Genomic DNA, 22,023 nt, shown 5'->3' on the forward strand with positions numbered 1-22,023 from the left:
CAGAGGCTGGAGATGGATGGCAGGAGAGAGATCACTACCTGTTTGATTCACTCCCTTTGGGGCACCTGGTATTGGCCACCATCAGCAGACAGAATACTGGGCTGGCTGGACCTTTGGTCTGACCCAGTGTGGCTGTTCTTATATAAAGCATGTAGGGCTGGAAATGGGCATAGTTTCCAGCTGCAAGGGAGAGGAAGAAAGCCTGAGGCGGCGGGCTTTTGAAAGGAGACCCACGCTTTCCAACAATCTCTCGCCTGTCAGCTCTGCTGCTGCTCGACACAGGCCCTTTCTTCCCCTTTTCTGTCAAAACCAGATGATCTATTTGTATCTACATAAATATTGCAACAGCGGCACCTTTATCTGTGCAAGCCCAGCTTGTCTGCTCTGCTCAGATACGGAGGGATCCCTTCTGCAGCTCTGCTTTGCTTGCCAAGTCTCAGTTGCCTCCGTTTCTGGTCACTTCTAAAAGCATGTACAGTAGTTGGGGTGAAAGGACCATAAGGCTTTTATACTTATCTAGTATATCAAGGGATGATCTTATGGGGAAGAGACTAAGCCAGGACTCAAGAGAGCTATGTTTGAGACCCAGCTCTGAAACAGACTTGCTTTGCAAGCTTGGGAAAGTCACTTTGCCCTAGTTTCAGTTCCAGTCTGTCATACTGTAACAGTCCCCCTCTCTGATTGGTCTGCCTGATTGCATGCTCTTCAGGACCGGATCTATGTGTCTGTACAGCCCCCAGCACAAGGAGGCCCTGATCTCAGCTGGAGCTCTAAATTCTCATGTAATAAGAATCATAACTGGGCATCTAGAATCCAAGATCCTCCAAGCAAATACTGGCAGAGCAAAATTCTGACCCTGCAGTGGGAGCCAGGCTGGCATAACCTTGGTTCTCAGCGGAAACACGGGTTCATCTGCCAAGATACAGTTGCAGGAGTAATGATTAACGACGAAAGCCCTGCAAATTTGCAGATATCCGCTTTATATCCGTGGGGATCCTCATCTGCAAATGTGATGCAGATATCCACGGAACATTTTTGCAGATGTAGATCACAGTTTTATACCCATGCAGGGCTCAACTAATAACTTCAAATCACACAGGATTAAGACAGCAGTTAAAATGCTGAACAATCACCGGGGTCTCTCACAGGAGTTGTGTTATTAGAACCTAATCTGGCTTTAGGTTGCAGCTGATAGGGAAGGAAATAGATGACTGTGCTGGTTAGTGGGCCAGGCAGGAAATGCCTAAATTGTCATAGTGTCTTTGATTCAGTGTGTGGCCCCTGGCAGGTCATGTTCTTCACTCCATGCCTCAGTTTCCCCATTGGTAAAACAGGACATTCATAACGCAACCACCCCGCTACGCCTAACAATTGATGGTGGCCACTGCCCATTGCAGCTACATGGAACGCCACGGCAATGGTCACTAGAGAGCTCAGATTCTTTTGCTTGAAAGGCGACTCCCCATTGGGGCTGGCAGTATGGCACCTATGACACACAGCTGAGCCGTCGCATTTCCCTCCAGCAGGCGGCTGCGGTGCTTGCACCCTCCCTCCAGCTCATCCCAGCGCGGCGAGGGGTAAGTTAAAGAGGGTCAGGCGCGTTCACACGCCAGAGCAGCTGGGACAGCTGAGTATTAGCAGCCTTAATGGGCGGGGGGTGAACGGCCTGGATTCCTCCCCACGGGCGGCCAGGAGGCCGAGACCAGCTCTTCTGACGATGCATTTCGCCCTCAGGCGCCCCCAGCCCAGCTCAGGCTTGGCTGAGCAGCTCGGCCAAGGCCAGGCAGGGGGCGCCACGCTGCGCCGTGCCCGGCAACCTGCCTTCCCGGACGCGATCCAGGGCCGGCGGCGGGACACTGTCCTGCCCCCGCCCCCCAGCCCTGGCGAGAAGGGGCGCTAGGACCCGGCGGGATCCCCCCGGCAGCGCCCTGGGAGGTGTCTGGGCTCGGGCTCGGCTTGTCATTTGCACCTCGCGGAGCGACGCCCCCGCGCAGCCCGAGGCGGGGCAGCTGCAGCTGCAGCGCCGGCTGGGAGGGGGGGCCCTGCACCGCTCCCCCGAGAGCCGCGCGGCTGCTGCGCACCAGGGACCTGCGGCTCCGCTCCCCGCCTCCTGCAACGAGGCCCTGGCGGCAGCAGCGGCGGCGGCTTTCCAGGGGCCCAACTTCTCGGGGCCGGGGCTGGGCGCAGGTGCGACCCTCGCCGGGGAGGAAGGGTGCATGGCCGGGAGAGGCGGCTCCGCGGAGGAGGAAGCAGCGCGCCCCGGCCGCCTGGCTGCGCACACGCACCTGCTCTGGTGCTGACCCACCTGGGCACCCGGGGCCGCTGACACACCTGCGCCGGCTTTGAGGCTGCGCCGCGCCGCGCCGCGCCGCGCAACCTGGCCCTGGGCGGAGAAGCGGCTACAGCCACCTCCGGGCGCAGCTTCCTGGGGCTCCCTCCGGCCTGGCCGAGAGATCGATATTACCTCGCTGTTTGGGTTTGCAGGGCAGCCAGCTGGCCCGCCCTCTGCTCCAGGGATCCTGGTAAGACCGCTCGGCCCTCCCTGCAGAGGACTTGCCTCTAAGAGCTGCTCTCCCCTGCCTGTGCTGAGCCTTTCAAAACAAACCCAGGCTGCTTTCCTATTTTCTTACTTGGGGCAACCACAGAGCAGGGGGGTCCCATTGTTTCTGGAGAGGGGAGAGACCAGCACCAGCAAAAGCCTCCATTGGCTGTTGGGCTTTTTTTTTTTTTTTTTTTAAAAAAAAGGAAACTTAACATTAGAATTTGTCAGGGTCCCTTCCAAGGCCATGTCCACCCGGGACAGCGTCCAGATCCCCGACGATCGGGATTTTGGTAATTTCCGGACGGAATGCAACTCGGATGAGGGCTGGAGTCAAACTTATAACAAAGCGGGAATCGTGGTGTGGATCCAGATCTTGGAGGTGGAGAGAGCCCTGCATAAAATCAAGGTAAGACGCGGGCTGGGGTTCGTGGGACGGTGGAGCGTGTGCCCTGGGTCGGCCGTTCAGGGTGTTTAGGAGATAAGGGACTTGACCAGGATGTTGGCAAACCGCTGCTGAAGTGGGATGCCACTGACTCTTAGTGCGTTTGCTGCTTCTGCATTTCTTCCCTGTCTAGCTGCAAGATCGGGGTGCTGGTGGGAATGTGGGGTGGGGTGGGAGTCTCCAGGCTTGGCACTCCTGATCAGATTGATGATCTGCCGAGGGGCCTCTTGTCCTACGTTAGCGGAATGGATGGATTCTCTGGCCTAGCGCCCTATTTGCCAGTGGCAGGATGCTGGCATGAAATCCCCATTAAACACTGACTGCGATACACTGAACCGCATGGGTGCGTGAGGAGAGATTTCTTCCTAATTTGCACCCCCCCCCCAACCCCACCAGGCTTTGTACCTGGAGCAATTACAACTCTTCTGGTTTAGCCAGCATCCTCGGGCCTTCTGTTATCTAACCCTGTTCTTGCTGAGCTCTTGCTCTCAATAGCTAGGAGCGATGAGTTCCACAGGTTAATGCCTAATGCAGTATGTTGTAGCCATTCGAAATGTTGCCTCTGAGTTTTGTGTGGGCTTCACTTCCTTGGTCAAGGTGGCCAGAAAAGCCCAAAGGTACCTCTCCGGGCCTGTAAAACATGATGTTGATCTGCCCACCTACCAACTGTCTTCTGTCAGTATCTCCCCACCCTGCTCCCGTGTTATTGGCGACAGCTGGCTCACCAGCTCACCTTCCCCAAGCCTGAACCTCCAAGATGGGATTTTCTCCGTGAGCTGGGAGGTCTCTGCTTGGCAGAAAGTGGGGATCAGCAAAATTGCCTGGCCAAGGAGCCAGACCTCCCCTTCTGAGGCCTGTTTCCACTTGTGGAGTGAGATGCAATGGAGTGTCGCATGCAGCAGAGACAGGGTCTCTCGGATTGCAGGGAGCGGGTCCCTGTCCCCTGCTCCCAAGCAGCAGTAACCTTACTCCAGAGCAGTGTGCAGTCGCAGCCTCCTGTCTGAGAACTTGCAGACGTGACTTCCTTTTTCTTGTAGGTGCCTCTGGCTAGACTGGATGTGGACTTTGCTCTTATTTGCAGGCGCTGCTTTTGGGTCACCCCGGCCCGTATCCATGAATGCATTATGCCTTTCCATCTCCGCTGCTGCCGCATGCCGTCTGTGCCCCTCCCCTCTCAGCCTGCGAGAGGCTGAGTGGCTGGATTTGTCTTGGATCCTTATGAGATCAGCTGCCGAGGCTCTGCTGGGTGTGGGTGGGTAGAAGGCAGCGTGGGTGGGAGGATGGGACAGGCTGGTCCCTTTTGGGGAACCAGAGCAGGCTGGGATCTTGTTGTGGCACCAGGAGCACACCTTGCCCCACAAGTAAGTCTATCTCCTGAGTCTTGTGAGCATTTTTAGGGAAGTCAGCATGGCTGGGTCTGGGAAGTGTGCACACAAGGAGGCTTATGTGCAATAGTCCTGGGTCGGTTACGACCGGGAGTTTCCTGGGTGCTCGGACACCAAGCGATAGAAGCGTTTGTCTAGATGAGAGCAGGACTCTGGGTCTCGGTTGTAATCTCCTGAGTTGCGCGTGCACCCAAAGGGCCCAATCTGGATCAGAGCAAGAGATTGTGGGACTGGCTGGCTCAGGGAGCTGAGAACAGGCCCCTGAGCTTGCCAGCCCCGCTCACCCCATGTATCAGCAGCGTCTCTAAAAGCCCCTGCTGTTGCAAGGCTGTTCTGGCGTCCCCGATGTGACGTGCATTTGTGGGTCTCCGTTCAGAAACAGACCCGTGTCCCTCCTGCAGAACCATCCTCCCAGCTTGCGCTAGCTGGCTCTTCTGTGTGCAAACTCGGCCCAGTGGCAGTAGATCGAAAGGGTCACGGGCTGAGCTTCTTGGCCAGGGCTGTGGGTGCTGTCTACATTAACGCTGCCTGTGCTGTATCTGTTGTGCGACTCAGGGCTTGAAAAAAACTTGGCAGTCCCCTAACCGCTGGGTGCAGGTGAGGTGGGGGTGAGCTTCAGCTATCAACCTCCAGAGGCAGCTCCTGGATAAGGAAAGCTGCTTTTGGGAAGGAGGATGATCCTGGGATGTCTGCTTCCGTGGTAGCTGGGTTCCCTCTCCGTCTGCCTCCACCAATAGGCAATTGAGATGAGATGACTCTTCATCACCTTTTTTACTTTCTGTCTGTCCTTTTTGAATCTTCTGACTTCCCTGATCCAGGGCAAGGAAGGAGCAATCTCTCTCGCTCATCTCCTCCCCTTCACTCGTCCTCCTTGGTCAACTCCCATGCTGGCCTCAGCTCAGCATGTTCCGCAAATGCACCTGATTTTCCTGACCATTTCTCTGCTGCCTTTCAAGTTCTGAGTGTCCCTAGTTTCACATGGCTGTTGCTTGACAAACTGTGATCAGCCTCCGAGGCCCTGGAGCTGCCTGCAGGCAGACCCAGGAAGGCTGTGTTGTATATTGCACACATGGGCATTTCTCCCCTGGCTGCCCCCCTCACTGGTAAGGCCTAGAAATGGAATATATGTTTGTTTAAACAAAAGCTCATTTTTTGCAGGAATTAATGGCTTTGGCTGCTATACCAAGCAGAGAGCTTCCCACTTGCCAGTTTTTGACTGGGTGAATTGAACTTGGAAAATTCAGCATGGGCAAATTGAAGGCTGCAGCCAGTTTGGGCTGTCAAAATAATACATCGCACCCACCCAGCATTCAGAAGTATGTGGGCTTGGGGCAGGAGTGACCGGCTGAAACTCCCTGATCTGTGTCTAGATCGGGGGTGAGCAAACTTCTGACATCGGGGCCCACTTGTCGTCCTGCACTTAGCAGCCCCCCCCCCACCTTTCTGATGTAATCCAAACCAATAGAAATTTCGGTTATGTTCATATGGGGGAACTCCCCCCCCCCCCCCCGCGCAATCTTTTGGCATGTGTAAGAAAATAAGGCAAAACTTCATTAATCAGTATGTAAATGAGAACACACTGACCTAAAAACAGTGATGGCTTTCACATTTGTAATGAGATGGGTGAGCCTGGCAAGTAGCAGTCAATTGTACTGCACCCCTTCTATGACATATCTTGCCCCGCCCACCCCCCCAAGGGGGCTTGCCCCCCAGTTACCTCACCCCGGTCTATATGCCCATTGTTAATTGCATCACAATGATCTTGACTGCCTGGAAATCCAGGAAAACTCTCTCTCAGCTCTCCTGGTGCATGCGTGCATACGGGGAAAAATAGCCGTGTCCCTCAATGGGCAGGATCTCTGATGCTTCAGGAGAAGGCAAAAGGTCTGTAATGCGCCTGCTGAGCGGTGCTGTCCTGTAACAGCACTTAGTGTTTCCCTGCCAGCTGCTGCACAAATCAACCCCCCGGCCCCTCAGCCTTGCGGGGGAGGGAAGCAGATTCTCAGCAGTGGGTTGACAGGCACAGCGAGAATACAGCTGCAGCTTTCCATGGTGACCACTGATTTTTTAGGTGCCTGACCAGATCAGCGGCTCTGACAGCCACCACGGGCCCTGGAGCAAGGTGGGAGGGGGGCCCAGGGCTCGCCCCAGAAGGAGTGGGGCTGAAGGCAGGCATCTTTCAGTGCTGCCCCCTGCCCCTCCACCCTCTGACCTGAGATGCCCTAGGCCTGGCTATTCAGAGCTACCCACAACTCCCCTGGGGGGTGGTGGTGGTGGGTTAGGAGAGGGAGTCTTCAGCTTCTCTGGAGCTGACCCCTGGGGTCTTGTGTTGGGCACTCAGAAACGGAAAGTCATTGAGTGATGTGCCCTGGTGACAAGTACCGGAGGGGGAGCCGTGTTAGTCTGTATCCGCAAACACAACGAGAAGTCCTGTGGCACCTTAGAGACTAACAGGTTTATCGGAGCATTAAGCTTTTGTGGGCAGCGGACGAAGGGCGTCTTTGCCCACCAAAGCTGATGCTCCAAAATATCTGTTAGGCTCTAAGGTGCCACAGGACTTCTCGTTGTTTGTGCCCTGGTGAGAGTCACTCTCCGGTTGGGTGTATCCTGCAGGGACCCTGTGTTCCAGCCACTAGTCCACACCCTTCGGGATGGGGGAACCGTCTGGCTCGCCTCTGGGACTGCGGTTGCTCTCTCAAACTCCGAGCGCTTTACTGCCAGCGGGTCTGTTTTACCTGCCCTCTTGCTAGGAGCGGGTTTTGCTCGGAAGCACAGGGATTGCCGTGGTTAGGCCTGAGCCTGCCAAGCAGCCGCTTCCAGCACTGAGGCACAAACTTGAACGCTCTGGCCTGTCCTTGGCAGCATGCCGGGAGCAGAGCATGTCTGCGGAGGCAGAACAAACCAAGGGAAGGAGCAGCTGTGAGCAGGCTTGGGGCTGACTGGACGGCTCGGGCAGGTACCTGCTTGGGCCAAGGAAGGGAAAATAGATCTGTGTGCGGACTGGTGTCCCACGTCTCCACGGGTTAGGGCCCCTTCTCTCCCTGGCCCTCTCCTGTGCACACACGGTACTTGCAAATCACTTATGCAGCAGGGCTAGGGATGGTCTCGCAGGCTTCCGCTCTCCTCTTACTGACTTTCTGTGGGGCCCCCATCTGGGACCACGCAGAAGGGAGAGTGCAGAGCTTGCTGTGTTTGCTGCCCCGAGGCTTAGTGCGTGCTGCGTCAGGCGCTGCACATCCTGGAGCTCTGCAGCTCCGTCTCCTTGCTACCACAAGCAAACTAGCAAGGCTGGCCTGCTGGGGTTGTGCCTCCCTGTTTTGTAAGCACACCTCCACCTCTGGCCTTTGCAGGGTGCTTTGGGAATCCCTCTAGCCCCACAGACTGGCCTGCTCAGGTACCACAGTGGTGGGGCAGTCCTGTGTTGTTAAGGGGATTTGCCATTGAAGCTGCAGGACTTGGGGGCCCTGTGGCTCTCTGGTTCCCAGGCTGACTGAGGCTGTGCTATCGTACAGCGTTGCTTGAAATTCTGTCTGGCAGAGCCTTGGCTGGAATGTCTGGCTGAGTACGCCCCAGGGGCTGTAACAGTGAAAACAGCTGATCCGTGTCCTGCCCCGGAGACATCAAAGGGGGATGAGCGTCCGCTGTGCTTGGCCCAAGAGTACGAGAGCTCTGATTCAGGCAACGGATAGCACTTTGGCTGTAAATCCCTAGGCCAGTCACCCTGTCAAAGGAGGGAAGGAAGCAGTAGATGCACAAGAGCTTGATTTTTAGCAAGGCTTTTGACACAGTCCCGCGTGACCTAGGCAAACTAGGGACGTGTGGGCCAGATGAAGTTACTGTCGGGTGGGTTCACAACTGGCTGAAAAAACCTGCTCAGAGAGTAGTGACCAGTGGTTCCGTCTCAAGCCGGGAGAATGTATCTGGTGCCGGGAGGGGAGGGGGGTCAGTCATTTGTTTTAGTGCTGCGTCCCCTGTAAGTTATGTGCTTGTGCAGCTACTCAGAGGGATTCAAATGTCACCCAGCTGACGAGCAGAGCACCCACCGCTAGGGTTTTTGTTTCTACTGGTGATGCACATTCACACATGCCTCGGTGCACATAAAATTTATTCTGCATGTGGGTGGGAAAGGATTAATGGGAATGCTGCCAGTACCCCCTCAGTATTTTCATTAATGACCTGGTAACAAGGATACTAATGAAACTGGTGGTTGACACCAGCTGGGGAGGTATTGTAAGCACTTTGGAGGAGAGAATTAGGATCCAAATTGACCTTGACAAATCAGAAGACATCTGAATTCAACCAGATTAAATTTATAGGGCAAAGTCCCTCAAAGAAGAAGGGAAAAATGAAATGCACAATTATGTGCTGCCAGCAGGAAGGGGTGGGGTGGGGAACCGGCTGAGCAGCAATACTGCTGCAAAGGATCTGTGGGGTTGCAGAGGTTCGTGGGTTGAATGCCTGCTAACAATGGGATACGGCTGCTAAAAGGGCTACTATGCTGGGCTGCATTAACAGGAGCATCCTATGTAAGACCCGCCAGGAAGTAATTGTACCCTGGGCCTTCACCAGTGGTTCTGGGCATTGTGCTTTGGGAAAGATGTGGGCAAACTGGAGAGAGTCCAGAGGAGAGCCACAAAAGGGACTGAAAGTTAGGAAAGCTGAGCTGTGAGGAGTGACGTGGGAGATGGGGTCTGTTTAGTCTCAAGAAAAGAAGGCTGAGTGGGGAAGCTGGTAACCGTCCTCAAATGCAGAAAGGTGTGTGATCAACAGAGCTGATCAATTGTTCTGTGTCCCCTAAAGGCAGGACAAACAGTTGGGCTCTGTGTACAGCAGAGGAGCTGTAGGTGGGGTATTAGGAAAACCTGTCTGACTGGAGGGTAGGTGAGCTCTGCACCAGGCTTTCAGAATCCCTGGGACTGGAGGTTTTCAGACAGTTTGTATTACCGGGGAACTTAGAGGCCCCGCTGAGATCACAGCCCCATAGTGCAGAGCACTGTACAGACGCACGTGGTGACGGCTAGTCCCTGCCCGAGAGAGCTGACAGCTTAACTAGACCAGGCAACAGCAGGGCAGGAAGACTTCTGTCCCCGCTCTCGGGCAGAGGGGAAGCTGAGGCACAGAGCGATGGACTGACTGACTGACCGCACTGTCTGTGGGAGCCTGAGGTCTCCTGAGTCACAGCTCAGTGCCTTAACCATACAACCCTGCTTCCTCTTTGTTGTAGCTCAATAGAAACTGCAGAGCGTGTTTCATTGGCACTAAGATCCGCTGAGCGGTGGATACCTGTGCCCAGACATCCTATAGGGAAGTAGAGTGGGAGGCCTCTGGTCCTGTTACTGGACACCAGAGTTCCCTGTAAGCTGAGCGGTTGGGCGGCCGCCCAGGAGAGATTCCAGTGCTCCCCATCTGATTAGCAGCGTGCCCACAGCCGGCAGCCTGTTTCTGTTAGTGATGCGCATACCTTGGTGTGCAACAAAACTTATTCTCCCCACATGGGAAAAATTAGAGGGAACCCTGCTCCTGGGCAGCTCCTGCTTGGCTCCCCAGGAGCCATTTGCCTCTGGCCCTGAGCCTGGATTGGCAAACCCAGGCCCGTGCTTAGACACAAACTTGTGAGCGAGGGGTTCTAGGCGTTTGGTGCCGTGGCGGGCCTGGTCTGGTCTCGCCTGCACTCGAGTGGCCTGGAATCAGAGCTGCTGCCTTTCTCCGGAAATGCCGTCCTGATGGGCTCCACTTAGCTTGGTCTAAGAGCAGTGACCGGGTGTGGCTCTTGTCCCAGTAAGTGGGGCTCTTGCCAGAACGGAGACTGTCCGTCACGAGGGTGCTGCAGGTGGGAGCCGTATAAGTACCCGGTGAGGCCATGGCTGCCACGGGCCTTGTGTGCAAGTTGACGGAGCTGCATTCCTGGGCTTTCACCGCTCTCGTGCTTGCTGCTGGGTGTGGTTTTATGGGTGTCTCTGAGGCACGCATGGGTGACCCTGTGACCAAGGGGTGTGCGTGAGGATTTTATTCCCCTGGTTAGGTTGTGTGTGTCCTGCTGTCCTGTAGCAAATGGAGGTGGGTGCCTCAGTGTCCCCAGGCACAGCATCAGTGCGTAGTGGTGAGGGGAGTTTCATGCCATGACTTCTCACATGTAGGCAGTGGTCCTCCATGACCTTTATCACCTAGGCAACCAGGTGACACTTTTCCTCTTCAGGGAAACAGGACACAGGAGGGGCCTTGCTGGTGTGAATTGGAACTGGGCTGTTGAGTGGGGCAGTCTGGTCTGGCTGGAGAGGGCAGAAGGAGAACCAGGGCCTGGCCTGGGGACCCCCTCTGGGCCCCTCTCCCCAAGGTGGATTGTACTGACGGCTTCTGGTTTCTGTGCTGACAAGTCTGTTCTACGCTGTGTCCCTGTCGCCTGATAACCTTCTGTTCCACCTGTGAATGAGAGTCAGAGCTGACTGAGGATGCGGGGCCGGGCCTGGGGACACCCATGCTCAGTGACCGACCCCTTCTCTGAAAGTGCAGCAGTGCCAGGCCTCTGTGCTGGCCTGTGAACTCTAACTGATCTGGGCTTGGCCAGGAAGCCTCTAGGTGACCCCTTGGTCAGGGTGGGCTACGATGTTACGGGCGCCACTGGTAAATCCCTCTCTGGTTTAGTGGACTTGGCCTGTCTATTGGACAGTCCCTGCAACGGTCTGTGTGCGGTGATTTCCCACCCTGGGCCTGTTGTCTAGCGCCAATGTGCTGCCACGTGCCGGTTTAGGGGGCTCGGCAGAAGCTTTCATTGAATTGACTTGGGTTCCTGGGTCAAAGCCACCTCGTGCAATGCCGGCAGGGCGTTCTGCTCCCTGGGGTGTGGGTGCTGGAGGCTGCCTGCCAGCTGTCGTTACAGATCAGCAGTGGATAGAGCCGGCTGCTGCGTAAATCCAAGGGGCTGAGGTGAATGCGGCCCCGTGCAGGCTGGATATGAGTAAACAGTGCGCCCTTGTAGCCAAGAAGGCTAACGGCATACTAGGCTGCATTAGGAGGAGCATTTCGAGCAGATCTAGAGAAGCAGTTATTCCTCTTTATTCGGCACTGGTGAGGCCACATCTGGAATACTGTGTCCAGTTTTGGGCCCCCCAGTATAAGAAGGATGTGGATTTGCTGGAGCGGGTTCAGCGAAGGGCAACAAAAATGATTAAGGGGCTGGAGCACAAGACCTGTGAGGAGAGGCTGAGGGATTTGGGCTTGTTTAGTTTACAGAAGAGAAGACTGAGGGGTGATTTAATAGCAGCCTTCAACTTCCTGAAGGGGGGCTCTGAAAAGGAGGGTGAGAAACTGTTCTCAGTGGTGTCAGATGGTAGAACAAGGAGCAATGGGCTGAAGTTGAAGAGGGTGAGGTGCAGGTTAGATATTAGGAAAAACTACTTCCCCAGGCGGGTGGTGAAGCACTGGAACGCGTTGCCTAGAGAGGTGGTGGATTCTCCATCCCTTGAGGTTTTTAAGTCCCGGCTGGACAAGGTCCTGGCTGGGATGACTTAGTGGGGGTTGACCCTGCTTGAAGCAGGGGGCTGGACTCAATGACCTCCAGAGGTCCCTTCTAGCCCTGTGAGTCTGTGATTCTGTTTCTCCCAGCAGCAGAGGAGGAGGGTGAATGGGAGGAGGGCAGACGAACGCTGCCGGTTCTCGGCTGCGTCATGGAGCATGAGTCCATGTCATGATTAGCCACCCGGCAGGAAAACGGCCCGAAGTGGTACAATAGGCTGTGCTGACTTGGGCTCAAATGACACGCTTTGAACATACGAACGGCATCTCCTGGTTAATAATTTACCCGCTGGCTGAGCGACTGGGGAGTTCAAATAGCTGAACTCTGCTGCCCGTTCCCAGGAGGGATGCGGACCGGTGGGCCAAACGGATCGGGAGGGGAGCCAGAGAAGCTGGGCACACGAGAGAGCCATCCCTAGTGTGTTTGGGAGGAGCTGAGCTAACACTGGACAAAGCTTGAGGGCAGTGGGAGTCTGGGAGTGGTGTTTGCACTGAGGGGCTGGGCAGCCCTGTGCTTGTCTCTTGCAGGGGTCTAGAAAGCCACCCTCTGCTTGAGGGGGCTGGGCGGGTTCCCGGAAGGGCAGGTGTGTGGGAGGGTGCAGGCAGGCGTGGGGAAAGGCTGAGTGCCTGCTGGGGAATAGGAACGGAAGAGGGGTGAAAACCCCACAGCTGGACTGGGCCTAGCACTGTGAGGCAGGGGCCACGTTTCCATTCTCTGTACAGCTCCGAGCACAATACGACTTTTTGGTGGTCCCATACTCTGACCATCTGGCACTTGTTGGGCCTGATGGGGGCTTGCCAGGCTTCAGCCAAGCCAGCTTCCCGTGTCCTGGTGGAGGTGGTTGCTCTGTTGCTGTCCTGGCAGCAGTGTCTCGAGTCCATGGCTGATCAAGCCCACAGCAGAGTGAGCGTTGGGCAGGGTGAGGAGCTGAGCCAGAGCTGGCTCCGTGACCGCAGACGTACTAAGGAGCTCTCCAAGGCGTTTGCAGGGAGGTGCTTTTGCCCCATTGTACAGATGGGGAAACTGAGGCACAGAATAAATGACTTGCCCAAGGGAGTCTGAGGCACAGGTGGGATTTGAACCCAGGTTTCCTGACTCGCACCCCTGCTTCCCCTTGGATTCTTATCCAGTGAGCCCTGGCCTTCTTGGGAGGTTCTTCTTTGTCCTATGGCAGCGCCTCCACTGTGGTGCCAGCCCCCAAAGGCTGAACCCACAGAAAGCCTGTTTCTGTGCCAGTGTCAATTCACCTGCTGGTTTTGCAGTTCTGAATGGCGGAGCAGGTCCTGGCTAGGGATGGGCTTGCTCTGCCTCTGGCTCGAGCGGGCTCTCCTCTGTCCCTCCCAGCCTAGGCCTGGCCTGGCTTGGAGCCTGCTCCTTCCCCTGCAGTACCCACGAGTGCATGGAGGAAGAAGGAGAATGGAATCGAGGTAGTCCGCAGCCAGCACAAGCCCCTGTGCTGCCCTGATCTCCCTGGCCAGGCTGGGGCAGCCGGGGGCAGGTAACCATCTCTAGGCCAGCTGGCGTGCACTCCATGGCTGGATCTTTCCAGGCTGGGTGACATTGACCTACTGTGTCTGGGTTTGCCAGCTGGCAGGTTCTGCCGTCCAGCTGAGAGCCCTCTGAAAGGGTTAACCCTTGACAGGCATTCATTCACGACAGGCTGCAACCACCGGCCCCGCTCCACCGTGTACGTCTCCTCTGGTGCTCTCTGGGAAAGCAGAGGCACGGGCACGTACATCTCTGTGCTCAGCGAGGGCTGGGGTGGAAACCTGGAGTGAAGTCCATGGGGTAACAGAGCCTGTCAGGCCATCCAAGACTAGCAGCACAAAGGTGACCAGCAAACGGGACTGTCGAGGGTGGTAGGGGAGATTTTCTCTCTCTCTCTCTCCTTCCTATTGCTTTAGGACAGGGTTTCCCAACCTATGGGTCAGGACCTAATCCTGATCCAAGTTTACCTTTCAGAAGGGTCCCAGGCTGGGCTGGGCAGCTCCACAGGTGGCTCTTAAGAAGCCATTCACACTCCTGAAGTGGTTCTCAATTTATTTGGATTAACAGCCATCAGGCAGTTAAGCCGATCAATTACACTGAGAACCATTTCAGCTGCAGGGCAGAGATGTGCCTACCTGAGGAGCAGCAACCAGCTCAGGTGAGGTGGGGGCCTGAGGCCGAGGGTGGGAGGGAGGGCGGACCCAATCCCCTGTTTTCAAATTGCCCTGTGTCACCAAGTCTTCCTGATTTGTCAGAATGGGTCCCTGTCTGGAAAAGGGAAACTGTTCCTTTAGGATGATTAGAGAGAACTTGATGTCTCTCTTAAAAGCCATTTTCCTGATTGTTTTTTTTTACATTAGAAATTCAGGTCTCGTCTAATCTGTTTCTTCCTCAGTCTGTGTCTGGCGGGGAAGCCAGCAGATTTATAACTTCGGTGCCACCCTGCAGGGGAAAGCTGATCATCTCACTCCCACTGTGTAAAACCCTTTGTCTCCAACTCAGATGCATGAGAAACACTTGGAGGACGAAACGTCTTTGTTAAACTTTCAGCCTGCCCCATCTCTTGGTGGTGGGGGAGGACTAGAGGCTTCGGTGGCTTAATCTAGAGTTACACAAGAGGCTGAAAACATTAACACTGGGGATGGTCACTTCCATGCTTCAGGGCACCAGCCTCTCGCTGTCAGGAAGAAACTTCCTCGAGGAACAGGTTGTTCCCAAATGGGTCACTGGGGAGTTTCTGGCAGCTTGTTCTGAAGCAGCCAGTGCTGGTTACGGTCAGAGCTGGGCTTCCTGTGTCTTTGCTCTGATCGGGTGGGTTTGGCATTTGGTTTGTTGAAAGGCCCCGGTCCATGCCCAAGGCCACTGGTGAGCCCCCAGCAGATCTGATGGTACCTGGCTGCTTCATCATGAAGAAGTGGGCAGATGAGTTTGCCAACCTTTGCGGGGGGACTAGCCACGCCTGTTCTTTAACGAACTGGATCTTTTTAGGCAACAAGAGACAGACCCTGATCTGTCTTCAGTCGCCCAAACCACCCCTCCACCAGCCAAAGCCATTGGTGCCTCCCTGCTCCACGGCAATGCGCACAAGGACCCATACTCCTGAACTCGCAGGAAACGTGGCTCCAGGAAAGCTCACCGGCTCCTTTGCAGTGCTCCCAGCAGGCCTGTGTGCGCCAAGAGCCATCAGAGATGCTGTTACAATCCAGCATCCATCAACAGTAGACACAGGCTTGGGAGCGCCTTGCTGGAGTCAGGCAAACCTTGGGGCTTGGCGGTATGTTTGACCCATGTGGTTGGGAAATTCTTGCATGCTTCCCAGAATGGTGGCGTCAGCTCCTCTCTCTGCCTGTGATCGGCCACCGGCTGGGTAGCCACTGTGGCTTGGGCCAAGTCCAGCTGTTAAGGGTCTAGCACACTCGGGGGGTCAAAGCAGAGGCTTGGGACTCCTGGGGTCTCTCGTCAGACCTGGGAGGAAGGGATGTGTGTAGTGGCTAGAGCAAATGAGGGTTCCTGGGCTTTGCTGCTCCGGTGCTACGTGCCTCTGGGCAAGTCACTTATCCTCCCCGTGCCTCAGTTTCCCTAGCTGTAAGATGGAAGCCCTCCTCCAAAGGACTGCTGGGAAGGCTAATTCGTCAGCGTCTGCAAAGTGCATCGAGGTCACGGGTGCTGGAGACATTGGCAAATGCAGGGACAAATAGTTTCACTGCTGCATCGGTCCTTCGGCCCTCGCTTGGCAGGGCCGGATTCCTTTGACTTGCCGGTGTTGGAAAGCAAGACCGGCGCGTCCTCTTCCCTGCCCCAGTTGTGAGCTCACTGAGCTGCCGATGAAGAGCTTGCTCCGTTGGAACACCCCTGCTGGGTCGCTGCGTTCTGACCTGCTGATGCAGCGTGGGAAGGGGAACCTGAACATTTCAGTGGTGCCTCGACATTGCAGTGATGGGCCTGTGCTCTGGTGTCATTAATACCACTGTGACTCTGCCCTGCACTAGCATGCGTGTGTGAGAATCTCATGTGGTAGCTACTTTCTATCCCTCTGTGAGATGCCTGTTCTTGGTGCCCCCCGTTTACAGCTGGGGAAACTGAGGCAGAGAGTGTCTGTCTGACTTTTCTGAGAGAATCTGTGACGGAGCTGGGGATAGAACACAGCTGTTTCCTCTCCCAGGTCTTTGCCTTAACCATGATATCTGCCTTTCCCAGCCCGAGTCCCTCTCGTAAATGAGGCTCGTGAAGCATCTGTGAGCACAGAGCCTGGGACTCTGGACGCAGGTGGCCGGGGCTGTTATGCTTCGGTGTTTACGCTACTGCTCTGGGACTGGGAGACCTGGACTCTGTGCTCAGTTCAGCTGCTGGGTGACCTCAGGCTGGTGGTGTCTCTTCTCAGTGTCTTGGTTTCCTCCTTCCACCCCTTCTCCTCTGTTCCCAACGCAAGCTCCGTGGGACGCTGCTGCGTACGTGCAACCCGTTGGTGGGACTATCAGAGCCGAGACCGGAGCACTTACAGCGCCCAGGTACCAGCAGTAGCTTTGATGTTGCTGGCTCCGGCATGGATGGCGGGGAAGCCACAACAGCGCGGGCAACCTGAGTACCTGAGGCAGGCTTGGACCGCCCAAGCTGCCAGCTCTCCGCTCTGGGTGTGTGTGTCGTCCAGGTGATGGCCAGGTGGGAGGCGTGACTGCGGCAGATCTGAGCTGAGCCGTGCGGTGTCCAGCAAGGCCAGCGTGACTGTAACTCTGCGTTCTAGTAACGACCCTGCCCTGCCTCGCTGGCTCCACTCTGCCACCTGGCTCCCCGCCTGCTCTTGCAGCGTAAGAATCAATATTGATTCAAGGCTGCAGAATGCAGAGAGACCAGGAGACTTCCCGGACGTGCCGCCCCCGTGCTTGGCGGTGCTGATGTTTCAGCGCCCAGCCCGCATCCGGGCCGTTCCCACAGGGGACGTAAGGCTGGTGTGTCTGGTCCAGCTGCTGCTGAGGATCAAAGTGCCAGCCTGGTCCCCGGTGGTGGGGAGCTATCCCGGGGCGGACTCCTCGCTTGCTGGAGGCAGCTGACTCACCCGTCATCACCATTCCGGTTGGGCCAGTTTTGGCCAGCGTGTGACACGTCGGCATAGGCGCAGGTGACTCGAGTCAGCCTATCCCTTTGGGCCAAATCCGTGGCACCGGGACTGCAGCGCCTAATGTGCATCATGTGGAGGGGAGGGAGTGCTACCTAGTGGTGAGAGCTGTGGGCTGGGAGCCAGCCGTCCCCAGTGCTAATCCCGCTCTGCCACAGATTCATGGTGCGAGAGTGGGCAACCTGCTGTGCCATCCTGTGCCTCAGTTTACCAATTGTCAGCATTAATCTTAGACAGAGGCGATGGAAAGCAACGTGGGCTAGCGGCTAGAACGCTGCCCTGGGAGTCAGGAGAGCTAGGGGCTCTTCCTGGCTCTGCCACTGACTCTCCGTGGGCCTTGGGCAAGTCACCTTCCCGCTCCTGGCCTCAGTTTGCCCGCAACCCTTTGTCTTGCCTGCTGAGCTTGGAAATGCTTTGAGGCAGGGACTGCCTGCCAGAGCATATGGCATCCAGCACAGATGTCAGTGTGGTCTCCAGGGGCTCTTGCAATACAGGTAACTAATAAACATAACGAGGTACTTCGAGATCCTCAGCCGAATGGCTTGTCCTTCCCTCGGGGCCAGCGCGGGTTCGCCATAGCTTTGTTTTCCAGCCTAGGATATAGCTCCTCAGTGGTGAGGGAGGGGTTGTACTAAGACTACCGTCCACCCTGATGATTGTGCCCCACAGTTCCTTGTGCTTCCCCCCCCCTACTCCAGCTTGTCTGTGTCCAGCCTCTCTCGGACAGCAGCTGCTTGGGGCAGGAACTCTGTTCTGTGCATGTACAGCACCTGGCACAGTGGACTGTGGCTAGCGGGTGCAATGGTGACACGAGTAATTAATAGGCACGCTCGGTGTAATGGGCTTTGCACCACTCCTGTGGGCAGGTGATCCTGGAAGAGGCTGGGTCTGCTTTCAGAACAGTCCCGCATCGGACGTTCACCTGAACTGCCCCATTGCTTGGGTTCCTCCCCAGGCTCGTCCTGGGGCTCGGGTCAACTGCAGGCAGAAAACTGCCCATGAAGTGTATTAAGACTAAGCACGAGCCCCTCTTTCCTGCAGGCTCCCTGGCCTGCTCCCTATCGCATCCAGGTCCTGGCAGGTCAGGCCTCCTTCCAAGAAGCGGCCTTTAAATCTCCCTGCATTCCCTCTGCCCTGCTGTGGCACCCTCCCCCGCTCTTCTGCCCCAGAGCTGGCTCTGTCTCCAACCAGTTCCCCTGCTCTGCCCTCCAGTTCGGCATCACCTCTTCCCAGCACCAGCCGCTGCCGCCCATGTCCTCCTGCTGTCTGTGCTGGGGCCCCCAGCTCTTCCTGTGCCAGCTGCTGTGGAGTTCCCGGGCTCCCTGGCCCATCCTGTGAAAGCTCCCAGGACTCAGTTCTCTCCCTGTCCCTCCCACCTGCTCTGCTGCAGGGTGAAGTTTTCCAGGCCATTTCTGTTCGTCATCCACGACCAATGCACGTGTCTTCTCTCCAGCCCAGTCACCGGCTGCATGCGGAATAAAATTTTGTGTCGCGGCATGTTCCGATGTGCCCCACCAATAAACACTTGCTCTGGGAACTTTGCTTGTCGGCTGGATGGAATTTGACTCTCTCCTGGCTGCCCAAGTGCTCAGCAGGGAACCCTCCTGGACCCCCTTGATCTGTGCATCTGCCCAGAGTCCCAGTCTCAGTGCCTTCTGGGGGGAGTGAACGTGCGGGTTGGGAGCTGGGAACGCTCAGCTGCATCCTCGTGCCTCGGTATGCTGCCGCATCACCTCCAGCGGTGTCTGGGTTGGTTCTGGAGCAGGGGGCACGCGGTACCGGTGCACAGCCTGGTTTGCCGTGTTTCTCACCAAACAAGTTTCCCAGCTGGTTTGTCCCGTCTGAGGTCACGTGCCAGAGGCAAGTCTGATCTCGTAGGGACTGCACCAGGCCAGGCGACCTCTGTTCCAGTCCCGCTCCTGGAGCTGACTCACGGTGTGTTCTGGGACTTGCCTCTCTGTGCCCTGTTTCTCGGCCGTATCCGTGACGGTGGCTTCTGATTTCCCTACCATCTGCCTCACCGTGGGGTGGGGGGGCCTGCACTGGAAGACCTCTTCCAGCCTTATATGTCTCTGGTTCCGTTCCTTGGGGCAAGGCTGAGCTCTTGGACGTTATCATTCACCAGCAGCTTCATTGGACGGGTCGCGTGGTTCGGTGGTCCGATCAGCGCCTCCCAAAACAGGTTGTTTTCCAAGCGGAAGGAAGGACAGAGGAGCATTGGGGCCAGTGGAAGCGATCTAAGGACGTGCCAAAGGCACGCAGCATCGGTGTCTCCTCTTGGGAGAGCCTTGCCCAAGGCCATCCCCAGTGGAGTGATAATCGGTGAGGGGTGTGGCCCAATTTGAGAGGTCCGGCCGCAGTGCGGACAAGGACAGGAGGAGAAGCAGAAAAGAGCAGCAAATACCGCCCCACGCTCCTCCACCGACTACCAGCACCTGCCCCTTCTGTGATCAGACCTGCGGCTCCAGAGTCGGGCTGATCAGCCATCGACAGACTCCCAGCGCCTGCTCGTTCTCAAGCGGCTGCCAAGTGAAGACAGATGGCCGCTTCCTGCCTCGGTTTCTCCAAGTGCCTGCCCCACGTCTGGCAGCTCGAGCTCTTGAACTGCCTCAGCAACCTTTCTGAGTGTCCTTCTTTACTCCCTCTGTAAAACAGTGGGTAATGCTGCCCGGCCATGGAAAAGGCCCATGAGTGGCCAACCCCGGGTGCCAGGTGTCTGCCACGGGGTGGTGCTGGCTAGGTTTCAGGCTACGATCTTTGCTCTAGTCTCTTGCCCACAGAGTGGGAGCACTAACAGAGCTCCATGTTTATTTCAGTGCCAACAGATGCCCTGCAGAGCCTGCTAGTGCAGTGGGATACCTGCTGGACCGGGGTGGGAGCGGGCATCACCTGTACATACCTGTCTGCCTGAAACCTACCGCTCTCCTCTAATTCCGGTGGGCTAGGGGATGGACGCTGCCTTCCCCCCTCTTGATGCTGTTGCTTTGCACCGGGATAGGGCAAGAGCAAGGCAGAAGTGGCTGTCGCTACCAGTTTGAGGCTATCCTCCTTTTATCCCTATTGCAGCAGCCCCAAGAAGTGTGCTGCAGCAGGTTGGACCCAAAGCCAGGCAATCTGTGCTATATCCCTGGCTCTGCCCTGCTGTGGGGCCTGACCTGGGCTTAGCACTCCCATCTGCCCGGGCTATTAGATTATCACTTGCTGGGGGACAGGACTTGCCATGTGCTGGATCCAGGCCCCACTTCCGCATAGTGGTGTCCATGTGCCCCAACGTTTTCCGGGGACATGGACTTTTTGCCTTCAGAGGAGCTGCAGTCACTGTTCTGTCAGCCATGGCTTGACGTTAGCACTCCCCAGCCTGCTGGGGCTGGCTAGACTCAGAGGCCTGCCCCTATCTGCGCAGGGAAGAGTGATTCGAAGAATAGCCGCCCCCTCCCCTGCTTAGCCTTCTTAGTTCATCACCGTTTGTCACTTCAATCTCATGTCTTTCAGGCCATGGGGTGTCCCCCCAATACCACACCGCTCCTCTCCCATGTGGGCCCCGACGTTGCGTTAAACTGGCAACACGTGGGAGGTGACTTTGGGATGCCCTAAAGCATTTCATACAAGCTACATATGGTTTCGGGGGCTGCTTCGTCCATGCTGAAATGCAGCTGCTTCTGGGCTGGTAGCGGTTTGTAAGTTTGCCCAGCAACACGGTACAACAAATTCTGAGCAGGCAGGGATGAAGTCTCCCGCATCGGGTTGCGAGGTCGAGTCAGGATGGAATTACCTGTGTTGGAATGTGCCCAAGCTGCAATTGTTCCCTCGCTGTGTAAGAGCAGTATCTAGCATGTGGCGGGATCGTGTGCTATTCCTGTTACTGAATTTCATTTGGCTGCTCTCCAAGCTCCAGTGCATGCAGAGTCGCCTCCCTCCTCTGTTCCCTACTGCTTCAGGCAGACTTCCCCCCTCTGCTGTTGCAGTCTAAGACCCCTGCCCGCCATGACTCCAAATCCAGCTCTCCCAGTGCATGGCCACTCCATCCCTGCTAGCTGAGACCTAGGACATGATGCAGTATTGGGATTGCCCTCCGTGCTTGATTTGCAGCCCCCTGGCCCTGCGAATGCTGCCCAGACCCCCTCTCTGCTTCTCTGGTCCTCCAGGGAGACACTACCTCTGCTGAACGGCTTTGTCCGGAAGACGCAATCGATTGGATATTAAGATGAGGCCGTTGGCTCTCTTGCCTGTAGAAAGTTAGCGCTGCTTGGCCTCTGGTTTGGGTAACATGGGTGTTGGTTCCCCCCCCGCCATCTCAGAATCTCTCTGGATGATATTTTTGTTGTCATGGTGACTGTGAGCACCTCCCTGCCCCCTGTGGTGGGTGGGGATATGCAAGTGAGCGCGTCTGCGAGAAATCTGCCATGGGAATGGGTCAGCGAGCTCGTGGCTGGCAGTGTGGTGGGCTCTGTCAAAGCTAGTCCCTGCCTCGCCGGGGGGAAGGAACCTGCCTGCACGCTCGGCCGGGGGGTTGGCGCTGTCTGTTCAGAAACAAGTCCTGTGGTACCTGTTGAGTCTATGAGGTGCCCCAGGACTTGTTGTTTGTTGTTGAAGATTCAGACTGACACAGCAACCTCTCCGAGCGCTGTTTGTGAGCGTGTAAGCCACACACCTACTGGGTGTGGTTCGCCGTCTCGCCCAGTGGCACCCAGACCACTTGGAGAGGGAGAGGACGAGACATCTGTACAGCTTTAGCTGCGAGCCAGCTGGCTTTTAGCTCAGACTGTAGAGACTCCTGCCCTGCACTGCAGAGGTCCCAGGTTTGAGTCCGCCTGTCGCCGGTTACAACCAAGCGAGGCGCAGTTAGGACAGCGGCCTCGCTGCAGTAGGCGCTGTACAGCCGCGAGCGAAAACTTGTTTCCCTGCAGCCGACAGGTGGGTCCCTGGGATAACACAGTCGTAAGCCCCCTCCCCGGTATATTAATGGAATGTCATTATTTATGCTTTAAAATCTATTCGGGCTTATTCATGACTCATAATAAAATTACCCCTCCCTTTTGA

The 22,023-nt window shown here is 56.3% G+C and overlaps 1 protein-coding gene across 5 annotated transcripts in view; it reads left to right on the top strand.

Annotated features, from left to right (window-relative positions):
- Positions 1–1,957: 1,957 nt before the first annotated feature.
- STARD10 (StAR related lipid transfer domain containing 10) overlaps positions 1,958–22,023 on the top strand; it is a 51,807-nt gene continuing 31,741 nt past the window's right edge. Inside the window, exons 1-2 of one of the 5 annotated variants that reach the window (XM_074980773.1) lie at positions 1,958–2,522; positions 2,771–2,948. In XM_074980773.1, coding sequence (XP_074836874.1) covers positions 2,860–2,948 — 89 coding nt within the window. In that variant the 5' untranslated portion in view covers positions 1,958–2,522; positions 2,771–2,859. Of the gene's footprint in view, positions 2,949–22,023 lie in introns of all 5 variants that reach the window. The other 4 variants (XM_074980782.1, XM_074980757.1, XM_074980765.1 and 1 more) reach the window with 4 other exon arrangements.

This window comes from Carettochelys insculpta, chromosome 1 (assembly GCF_033958435.1).
Source record: "Carettochelys insculpta isolate YL-2023 chromosome 1, ASM3395843v1, whole genome shotgun sequence".
NCBI classification, from domain to species: Eukaryota; Metazoa; Chordata; order Testudines; family Carettochelyidae; genus Carettochelys; species Carettochelys insculpta.